At 41.4% G+C, this 11218-nt stretch overlaps 1 protein-coding gene across 1 annotated transcript; it reads left to right on the top strand.

Annotated features, from left to right (window-relative positions):
• The first annotated feature begins 2231 nt into the window (after window positions 1-2231).
• Window positions 2232-3060, top strand: LOC121854006. Its single transcript, XM_042348394.1, has 2 exons — window positions 2232-2526; window positions 2792-3060. Exons 1-2 carry the CDS (start codon window positions 2232-2234, stop codon window positions 3058-3060), a joined length of 564 nt encoding a protein of 187 aa, XP_042204328.1.
• The last annotated feature ends 8158 nt before the right edge of the window (window positions 3061-11218 follow it).

The following is an 11218-nucleotide window of genomic DNA, read 5'->3' as shown; positions in this document are numbered from 1 at the left end:
AGTATGTGTGTTAGGAACTGAAGAAGGATAAGTATATAAAACCGGATACTCATTGAAAAGAATAACTGGATGGTAAATTATTGAAAAGAGGAAACTCGGCCCGTTACAAATGGTGACCAGCTAGTGGGATTATTTTCATTTGAGAACCAATTTGAAGGAATGAGGTGTGGTACTTTGGTGAATTTGTTTTCTCAAAATACAGTATACAGTAGTGTACAATTTTGTCATCAGTAAAGAGTACAAATAAGTGTGTGATTTAAAGTACAAACTTTTGTGTCAAGTACTGTACAATACTACTGTATTTGGAACTGCAAAGATATTTTTTTAAAGAGTTAGGGAAGAACTAACAATTGATTCAGTTTCACAATTTTTTTTTGTGAAAGAGTTATAATTTCTTTTGTGTCACAAAGTTAGGTAATGCACCAACTTTTTTTTGTAAGCTACCTAACTGATCTTTGTGAGTTTTTATTGTGTGAAATTTCAGAAGAGTGGTAATTGCACATTAGTGTAATTTTTTTATGTTTGTGACCAGTGAATTAATCTATTGATATTTGCAGACATTGAGTGGGCAGTTTACATCTTCCATGTTAAAAATGTGATGAACAGTGTTCATCTCTTGAGTGCCAAAGGAAGTGTCATATTTACAAAGGTTATGTAATCCAATGTTTTATTTGTAGCTGTGGCATTTATTGGAAATATTGGTGTGATTTCAATAGAAAGTGTTCAGACTCTCACTTGAAGTATTTTTCTAACTTGAATTTATATTATATCACCTGAATTGAGTGTTATATGATTTCTCTTTGTGTGTTTTTAATTATTTTTGGTTCTTTTTCTAGTGACTTTAATTGTGATTTAACTAGAAAGGGTTCTAGTTCCCATTTGATGTCAGTTTATGACAAGTGAATTTATTGATATAACAAAAGTTTAGTGTTAGAGATTTTTCCATATGGCATTTTTAATCTGTTTCTTTAACTGATAATTTCATTAAAGACTGAAATACAATTTAGTACAGTGTAGACTTATATGCATTGTTAATAAATGTGCTATATGTATTTGAGAACTAATGCCTGTGTATTTTCAGCAAATGTGTTGATTGGGTTGAGAACCCTGTGGTGAGATGGATGCCTCTAAGAATGCAATCTCTGAAACCAGATACTAGTTGAAATTACAAGTAAGGTCCACCAAGTGTTGAGTACAGCACATAGTCCAGATAATTGAAAAGAGACAGTGAATACTTGTCGAGTACCGAAAATCGGCTTTTCTGTTAGTCATTCCTGAAATGAAGAGTGATATTTTCATGGGACATTCTCGTCAAGTATCATCACTTAATGTTTTAGCATTACTCTGAGTACCTTGTGAAGTGAAACTTCTGTGTTGTTTTCTTTAGAGATCGTTAATTTTTTTGTGTGACAGTCTCCGATACTATTACCAATAATTTTCATGATTGTAATTTAAGAAGTATCCTATGCAAGTTTGTGTTAATGTTTACCCCCCCCGTGTCTTGAAGGGTGTTAATTGAGTTTATCTTTGGTGGGGTAGTTTTGTAGAAGTTTTGTTGGGACATCAACGCATGATGATCACAGTAGTTGTTAATCAGTTGCAACTCGTATGCAAAGAAGGCTGAGAAAGCTAGTGGTTGTCATGGCTACTAGAATTTGGGTGTTTGAGAAGGGAGAAGGTCAGATCTTACGTCTCAGGTTTACCCATCGCTATTTCAAACAACATCCAGAAATATGCGTGAGCGTCAATTCGGATTCATGTATATATATGTTCCTTTTAGTAACATAACCTCGAAAGCAGTTTGTTTGCTCACCGGTATAATACTTGGGTAGTATGAGCTAATCCCGGAGCGAGAAATTTCTTATTTAGATACTGCAGGGACCAATCTAGGGAACATTCCACAAGTATATGATGAATTATGTAAAGTCAGTCAAGCAAATGAACTCTCCTTATGTGCACCCCATTACTTGGCGATCCAGCTTGAACAGAAGAATAGGCCCAGTACCTTGAAAGTCATTCCAGTAGATGATAATAATGCTTCCCCCCACTTCTTGTGTGATCTGTAATGGCATACCAACATCTTCCATCAATAACGTAAGGCTTATTCAGGGGATTTCGAACAGCATGATACCATATTGTGATGAAGTAAATATGGAAACACTAGACCCAAGAAGTTGAAAGAACTGATTAGAAATCAACCTTGGCCGCATTTGACTAGAGATATGTGCAAAATGTTGGAGGGTGTAATGTTGGATCACACTGCTTTGTTTGTGTTAGGACCTCGGGAAATAGGTACCATTGCGGGGCATCCCGCTAATATCCAACTAGCCAACGATAACCCCATTGGAGGGCCACAGTACCGACACCCTGAAAAGGCTAAGGATGTCATTAAAGGCATGATCACCGACATGCACGACAGACATATCATCGAACCATCAACCGCTGTTTGGTTGTTTCCCATTGTTTTAGTCACTAAACCCAATGGTTCCAAACGCATGTGTTTAGATTTCCGAGCGGTAAACCAACGTTTGAAAGTAGATATACAACCCCTTCCCAGGTTAGATGAATTAGTAGGAAAAGCTGCTGGAAATAAGTATTATGCTACTTTAGACTTGAAAGACGCAAATTATTAAAGTAATACTTAACGACAAAAGTCGAGACCTAACCCCATTTAGTGATGGAATATAACTTATGAAAGTTTATACGCTTATCTTTTGGGCTTTTTCAGCCAGTCCCGTTATTCTTTTTATTTTACCAGAGAAGTAAACCTTGTGGTAGCCCCTTTTTGCAGCGAAGAACTGGGTGAGAAACTACCTCGATGACGTGATAGTGTGGGCTAATGATTTCACAACGTTGGTGGACAGGCTGGCCAGAGTGTTTGATAGATTCGTAGAAATGGGAATCAAGTTAAACTTATTGAAGTGTCAGTCTGGCCAACAACAGGTGAGATTTTTAGAGCATGTAATGTCAGAGAGAGGCATTGAACCAGATCCAGAGAATGTCCGAGCTGTATCAGAGTGTAAACCTAAACCCCCAATTAATGTGAAGCAAGTTTGCTGATTTTTAGGAATGTGTAGATTCTACTGTAAACATGTCCCCAACTTTGCCACGATAGCTTATCCTATCACCGAACTCACTAAAGCAAATGTCTCTTTCGTGTGGACTGATAAATGTCAAAGGTCCTTTGATAAGTTGAAACACGCCCTCACATCATTTCCGGTTCTCGTTAAGGCAGATGCCGATAAACCCTTTGAATTGCACAGCGATGCCAGTGCCGTCTGTGTAGGAGCTTCCCTCAATCAGCTGCAGACGGATGGCTCGTTACGTCCGGTCGGTTATTTTTCCAAGAAATTAAAACCCACTGAGACTCGTTATTCTACCACCGATAAGGAAGCCCTCGGAATTGTATTAGCATGCCAGTTCTTCCATCATTTTTTGTGGGGCACACAATTTACTATCAAAACTGACCACCAACCTCTGACCTCCGTCTTCAGGAAGAAGACTAAGAATCAGAGGATGAACAGGTGGATGTTAGAAATGAGGGAATATTCCTTTACAATTGATTATAAACCCGGTAAAGCAAATGTTGTAGCTGATGCGTTAAGTAGACCTGTGAGAGTAGTAAGGGAAGGGCGGCTGAAAGACCTAGTCGATCAATTTCCTACGCTAGAGGGCTTAACACCTGCCGAGCTTGGACTAGAACAACAGAAAGAACCACGGTGGAAAGAGCTCTTACAGTATTTGACTGGGGAAAAGTTACCGAGGCACAGATACCCTAAAACCACCATTGATAAGTTTGAAGTGATAGATGGGGTTTTATATCTGGTGAAAGAACAGATTGACAAAGCATTACTCTATTGCTTGGTAGTACCTGATCATTTACGTGAAGCCGCCTTAAAATTAGTACACAATAGTGCAAAGTCAGGTCACTTAGGGCAGTGGAAAACCATTGCCAAGACAGAAAGTCTATTCTACTGGCCAAACTACCGTAAGGATTGTATTGACTTTGTGAAATCATGTGAAAGCTGTCAGAAGTTCAAGGGGACTAGGGGTCTTACCCAGAAATGGCAGGCCTTACCGGTAGTTTCCAAGCCTCTCGAGCGAGTTTCTGTCGACCTGACTGACATGCATGCGGGGATCAATGAGTACCGTTATGTGTTGACGGTCCTCGATCATTACTCTAGGTTTGTTAACTTCTACCCCCTTCGAACTAAAGCGACCCAAGAAGTTACCCGAGAATTTGAGAAATTCACTAATGTATTTGGCAGCCCGAAGACGGTGATTGCCGATAATGGAGGGGAATTTACAGCAGCCCACTTTAAGAGTTTTTGTAGAAGGAGCAATATTAGTTCATATTTCACTTTGCCATACCACCCCCGAGGCAACAGTGTTACAGAAAGAATGCACCGAACATTTAAGACCCTCCTTGGCATCCTGTGTGAAGACAACCCCCGACGTTGGCCCAAGTTCTTAGGTCCCGTGCAGTGTGCATTGAACACGGCGGTGCACTCCACGACTGGAGTGCAGCCACACTTTGCTTTTTTCTCACGCCATGCTCACCGACAAGTGGGTATTGGATTACCTGTAGTAGAAAGTGAAAGTAGTGAGGGGTTAAGGGAAGCTCACCGATTAATAAAAAAGACTTCCGAGAGAACGTCAAGTGAAGTCCGACAACGAGCCAATAGAGATAGGAAGAACGAAGAAGTCCAGTTGGGACAAATGGTATGGGTGAGGGCTGAAGTACCTCTTCCAGGTACTAGTAGGAAATTGAACGCTAAATGGAGGGGTCCGTATACAGTAACTGATATCATCCGAGACGGTGCCGCCTACGAACTCACCAACATGTCCGACGAAACAGAGATAATTAAAAGAGCAGCAGAGAAAGTGAAAAGGTTCGTGGGTAGGGATATGTTTACGAAGTTAAATGACATTCAGGTTCCACCTTGTGAGTCTTCATCAGATTCAGAACCAGCTGGAAGAGAAAGGTTGGCCAGTCCAGGGAACCCAGGGGGAGTTGCTGCGGCTAGGTTCCCACAGAGAAGGAGACCACGGATCCGTATGGATCTCTAGGAACAGAACCGGTTGGTCGGTCACGTCTCTCAATTGCCGTGAAGGGCACTTAATTAGTACTTGAGATTCGTTGATCGTGAACATCAACTTTTTGTTTTGCCATGCAAGTTTGGCCACTGTGAGACCTTGTGAGAAGGGATTGTCAGTATGTAACCTGGGCCAGAGGAATGAGTAGATGTGTCTTACTGCAGTGAGAACATCGTGATCCAGTGATCAAGTTTACCTGGAGGTCCTATGCGCATAGGCCTAAGTTGGTGTAGGAGGTAGTGGGGCTGGACTTTAGTCACGGCTAGGCGTGTACAGGAGTACCGTACATGGACCTAGTGCAGTTTAAGACGGTTGCATTGCAAAGTCACGGCTAGGCGTGTACAGGAGTACATGGACCTAGTGCAGTTTAAGACGTTTGCATTGCCAAGTCACGGCTAGGCGTGTACAGGAGTACAGTGCATGGACCTAGTGCAGTTTAAGACGCCTGCATTGCAAAGTCACGGCTAGGCGTGTACAGGAGTACATGGACCTAGTGCAGTTTAAGACGCTTGCATTGCAGAGTCACGGCTAGGCGTGTACAGTCGTGTACAGGAGTACAGTGCATGGACCTAGTGCAGTTTAAGACGCCTGCATTGCAAAGTCACGGCTAGGCGTGTACAGGAGTACATGGACCTAGTGCAGTTTAAGACGCTTGCAGTGCAGAGTCACGGCTAGGCGTGCACAGGAGTACATGGACCTAGTGCAGTTTAAGACGCTTGCATTGCAGAGTTACGGCTAGGCGTGTACAGGAGTACATGGACCTAGTGCAGTTTAAGACTCTTGCCGAGTCACGGCTGGGCGTGTACAGTCGTGTACAGGAGTACAGTGCATGGACCTAGTGCAGTTTAAGACGCCTGCATTGCAAGAGTGGCGTGTACAGGAGTACATGGACCTAGTGCAGTTTAAGACGCTTGCAGTGCAGAGTGCACGGCTAGGCGTGCACAGGAGTACATGGACCTAGTGCAGTTTAAGACGCTTGCATTGCAGAGTTACGGCTAGGCGTGTACAGGAGTACATGGACCTAGTGCAGTTTAAGACTCTTGCATTGCAAAGTACAGAAGGGAACCGAGGTTTTGGGGGTTTCACGTGGACCGGGTCGCTGGCATTATAGTCTATTTGAGTCCATGCTCTGACCACTTAGATCTTGCCTCGTCTCGTGAGTGAACAATGATTCTTCCGTGGTAAGGTCAACCCTAATACTTCAGTGACTGGATGGGGTCCGCCTAACTACTCCTAGCTTGAGATCTCAATTGCTGAATTTGGTGCTTGGACCCAGTGTTATACATATGTGATCAATCGCCTAGATGGAAACTACCTGTCATCCTGGTGGATGGTGTAGTTACAAATGTACAAAAACTATAATTAAGGCCGGCCTGTTTTTATTATTATGTCTGTACTATTGATGTATGATTATGTTCTTCTGTGGGTCATGACCAGTATTGCTTTGTTAGTTTTATCTGCCCATGTCTGGGAGTTTTTGTGATTATTCATTTGAGTTGCAAAATTTTATGTATGTGAAAATTTTGTAACATGTGTGTTACCTGTATTGTTGACCATTATCCCAGTAGTGCAAGATATTGTGTTTGAAATTTTGTATTTACTGTGAATGTTTTGTCGACTATACCGCATAATATTGAATCTTTGGGAGGGGAAAGCTTTGTAATGACCACGGTCTTACACGTCAGTTAGCGCCAAAATCAAATGATTCATATTACGCTTAATAGCCCACAAAACATGTAACTCGGCTTTCGTTTGAGTCCTCCATCTGAGGAGTCCGTTTTCTCATCACTTCAAGACACCTCAGTCCTCCGTTATCCCATTTTCTCTGACTTACTGAAACCAACCTCTCTATAAAATGAATTTGAGTGTGAGAGAGAACACCCTTGTTTTGAGTCAACTTAGATATGTCTGTTTACAGTTGGAACATTCAAGATCCATTGTGAGTGGGGTAGAATGCTTCAACTGTCCTTATCGTTAGTAGAACGTGTCAAGTAAGTGAGTGTCGAGTTTGCCAGCTAGAGTGGCGTATTTTATGTCGTCCGTGGGGGTATCCATGAGTTTCTGATCGCGCCTGAAGTTATATCATTTTGTCGCCCCGACATCAGAGAATCTGATGTTTATAGTTTAATTAGTGTCAGTTGTCTATTTGAGAAAGTCATTAATCTCCTGAACTATTCTGTCAACTGGTATAATCTCCAAGATCTAGCGCCTCCCCGTGAATAGCCCCTTGTTCGCCTCAGACCTAAGCTTGCAGAATTAATGTTATCGACGTGTATATTCCACCTTTTCCTGGCAAGCTCAACCTCTGATTAGATTATATGAATAGACATAGGAAATTACCCTGATCAAGAACACCGGAGTTCATAACTAAGTATACAGTGATCCAAAATGATAGAGAAGTTATGTTGTTGGTAAGATCGACCCTTCTGGTATGAATATGGAGGCCCAAGCTGCCCGCGAGTGCACGTATATACCTCGACACGAGGGAGAATCACGCATTCGTGACTTCCTCAACGTCTCTCCAGGTATGTTAACGTGTGTTCCCGCCGCCTATTAATTCAGTTTAACTTAGTCAATTTTGGTGAATATCAGTGCTCATGTGTTAACATAGTGAATTCTGTGCCAATTAAGTCGAGTAACGTAGAGATTTAGATATTGTCTGAACCGTTGCCAGGCGTATGTTTTGTATAGTTGAAGTTAGACCTTTACGCATTCGTGACTTCCTCAACGTCTCTCCAGTGTGTTGAGCTGAATACTCATCGGCTAACGTGGGGCGGTAACCGGGTTGGACGATGCCGTTGATTCGACAGGACTGAACTGGGAAGTCCGTTTCCTGCAAATCAGGCGCCCACTCCCTGAGCGTGTGTCGGCCTACAACCGACCCCTAACAGCGATCTTCATTTGTTGTAGAGACCAGTGTTACCCTGGGGCACTCCTCACAGTCACATAGGCCTAAGTATTATGGTACCTTGTTTGGGGGATAACTAGCAGAAATATAGTATCCCAGGTTAAGTATTGAACCACTGAATGAGAGTTAAAAGTGCCATGTTGTTCCTTGTGAATTAACAGGAGGTATTGTATGTTGAGATAATTGTGGAGTTGTCCAATGTGCTATGTATTCATTGGTAGTGACCATGAAATGATAATCTGAGAGTATAATGATATAACCAAGAAGTGAAGAGTTGATTTGCTACTTGGTAAGGTAAGACCTGAGGGTCCAGTGATATCTGGTGTATACCCAGTACTGAATATCATTTGGCAGAGTGACAATACCACAATTGTCGATTGAAGTAATAAGTATTTGGAGGTATTTAATGAGGTAATAAGTTCTTGAAGTGTTTGATGACTTAAGAAACAAATTGCAGTTCTGTTTTGTCTGAGTGAATCTAAGATGCATCTCATCCAATCACTGTGTTAATAAATATTGATTAGTAATCTACGTCTACGAGTATCACCACTCTATCCTTTCCCACATTGGTTCTCAGAAAATAACTAACTCACGTGCCTAGAAGCTCGCTACCTAACAGTTAACTAAGAGATGTTATATTCTAGAAAATCCTGGGTGGTGGCAGGCTACCGTTGTAAGTATAATAAGTGTGGTAATAACAAAGACATGGTTTCCCAGGTTAATCCATGGTTTAGAATATAACTAGAACCAAATATATGGATGAGATCATAATATATGACAGGAAATGAAAAGAAAGAACATTGACTTGGAAAATATAAGCAGAGAAGCATAAGAGTTACTTATATAAGAATATAAGGTATATAGAGATAAAGAACATATAAGAATATAAGCAAGAATATATAAAGTAAGTATGTGTGTTAGGAACTGAAGAAGGATAAGTATATAAAACCGGATACTCATTGAAAAGAATAACTGGATGGTAAATTATTGAAAAGAGGAAACTCGGCCCGTTACAGTGGCTCTACCGCAGGGTTCGCGGTTCGCGTCGTTACCAAACAGCAGGGACTCTAGGCGAAAGGATAGGATAGGGAAGAAGCGCAGTGTACAAGAATAATAATATCCATGTACAACTACAAGATAAAGCAGCCAGAGCGAACCCAACGTGTGAAAAACAAGGCCGAGAGTCGTAACGCTATGAAGGTTGGGTGCGCTCTGAGGATCGATATGAGAGAGTATTGTGTCGACACCATGGGTAAATGGGGTGTAACACAATGGTCGAACGGCTGATGAGGACGGAGGAGCTGCTGATGGGTGAAACTTGTAAAGGACGACAAAGTAATAGTTTTACAGTTTGGGGCGTAGAGAATTTTTAGATGTTCTATATATGCTTGATGACTGAAAGGAGCTTAAGCCGTAATGTGTTTCTGATAACATACACTCTGTACGCAGTAAGAATTCGCTCTTTTATTCTATTCTTCATTCATAAATAAACATTAATTTAGCAGCTGAAAATAATAGGGTTCCACCCGCCTGTGATATCAGGTCCTTTGATAAATGTTTTCAAAAGTATTAACAAGGAACACCAAAATGTACACATAAGAACATAAGAATGGAGGAAACTGCAGTGGGTCTACAGTATTGACCCATAATGGGTAGTCTCGCCCACACCCAACCCCTATCTCTCATATATCCACCCAACCTGTGTTTGAAGCTATCCAGCGTATTAGAGTTAATGATAATGTTTGGTAACTTATCTACTCGTCCACTACTCTATTACCAACCCAGTGTTTGCCTATCTCTCGCTTAATCTAAATTCGTTTAATTTAAAAACATTGCTACGAGTTCGTTCCTGGTTGGATAATTTAATTACCTTTGTTATATCACCTTTGTTTAACCCTGACTTCTATTTATACACCTCAGTCATTTCGCCCCTCACTCTACGTCTCTCGAGGGAGTGGCAAATCTCAGATACTTTAATCTGTCTCCATACTCAAGGTTCTTTATGCCCGGGATTAGTCTTGTCATCCTCCTCTATATGTTTTATAGGGATTCTTTATCCATTCTATAATATGGTGGCCAAAGTAAACTGCATAATCCAAGTGAGGTCTCACCAGGGCAAGATATAGTTGTAGGATGCATCTAGTTTGAAATTTATTTCAAAATAATAATATCTATATCTTTTCAGGGTATAACTTAATATATTTTTTTCAGATTAGGCCTATGGTATTACAGACATCATGAATAGACGAGGCTATGTGAATCACCTTGATAACTTTTGCTATATCTGTGGAAAACACACTCCATGTGACAAGCACAAGAACCTTGCCGACAGAGTGAAAACTGCTTACAAGTATAATTTTGGATGTAAAGTTGGAGACCAAAATAAGAGCTGGGCACCTCATGTTTGCTGCACCGTGTGTAATTCGGGGCTTACGCAGTGGTTGGGTGGCAAAAGGAAGGGAATGTCTTTTGCTGTGCCAGTGGTATGGCGTGAGCCAACGAATCATCACTCTGACTGCTACTTTCTTATGACAAATATTGCTGGTTTCTCAAAGAAAAACAATTAAAAAATTGTGTATCCAGAATGTAAGTCTGCTCTGAAGACGGTCCCCAATGACTTGGATTCGCGTATGCCGATTCCCCCAGCAACTGCTGCAGTTGAAAGCGATGACAACTCTGATGATGATGAATGTGATGATGCTGAATCTGAGGAAAGGAAGCCACACTTGCTAAATCAAGAGTAGTTGAACGATCTGGTAAGAGACCTGTCATTGTCAAAGGTGAAGGCCGAAGTGTTAGGCTCCAGACCACAGCAATGGAACCTCCTACAGGAAGGTACCCAAATTTCCCTCTTCTGTGATCGCCACGCAAACTTAATTGCCTTTTTTAAGATAGAAAATTAAATTTGTTTCTGCACTGATGTTATGGACTCATGCATGAGCTACGAAACAAACATGTGCCTGATGACTGGAGACTCCAGCAAAGTGATCCTCAAAGCTGTGTTGTTACACAGAGGTAACAAAAAACCTTCTGTTCCTGTAGCTCATGCTGTCGGCATGAAGGAGACGTATAGGTAGATGGAGATCCTTCTGAAAGTGATTAATCACTCAGGTCATAAGTGGAACATTTGCGGTGACCTAAAGGTTATTTCTCTTTTCTTAGGACTGCAGCTGGGGTATACAAAACACATGTGCTTCTTGTGCCTAAGGAACA

The sequence above is a fragment of the Homarus americanus genome, unplaced genomic scaffold (genome assembly GCF_018991925.1).
Source record: "Homarus americanus isolate GMGI-L3 unplaced genomic scaffold, GMGI_Hamer_2.0 scaffold4425, whole genome shotgun sequence".
Lineage (NCBI taxonomy): Eukaryota > Metazoa > Arthropoda > Malacostraca > Decapoda > Nephropidae > Homarus > Homarus americanus.
The sequence above is the reverse complement of the archived record's forward strand: the minus strand, read 5'-3'. Positions and strand labels throughout refer to the sequence as shown.

Coding starts and splice junctions, on each gene's coding strand:
- LOC121854006 (XM_042348394.1), top strand. CDS start 2,232: ATGTTGGAGGGTGTAATGTTGGATCACACTGCTTTGTTTGTGTTAGGA. Junction 2,527..2,791: donor TTTCCGAGCGGTAAACCAAC/GTTTGAAAGTAG, acceptor CCCTTTTTGCAG/CGAAGAACTGGGTGAGAAAC.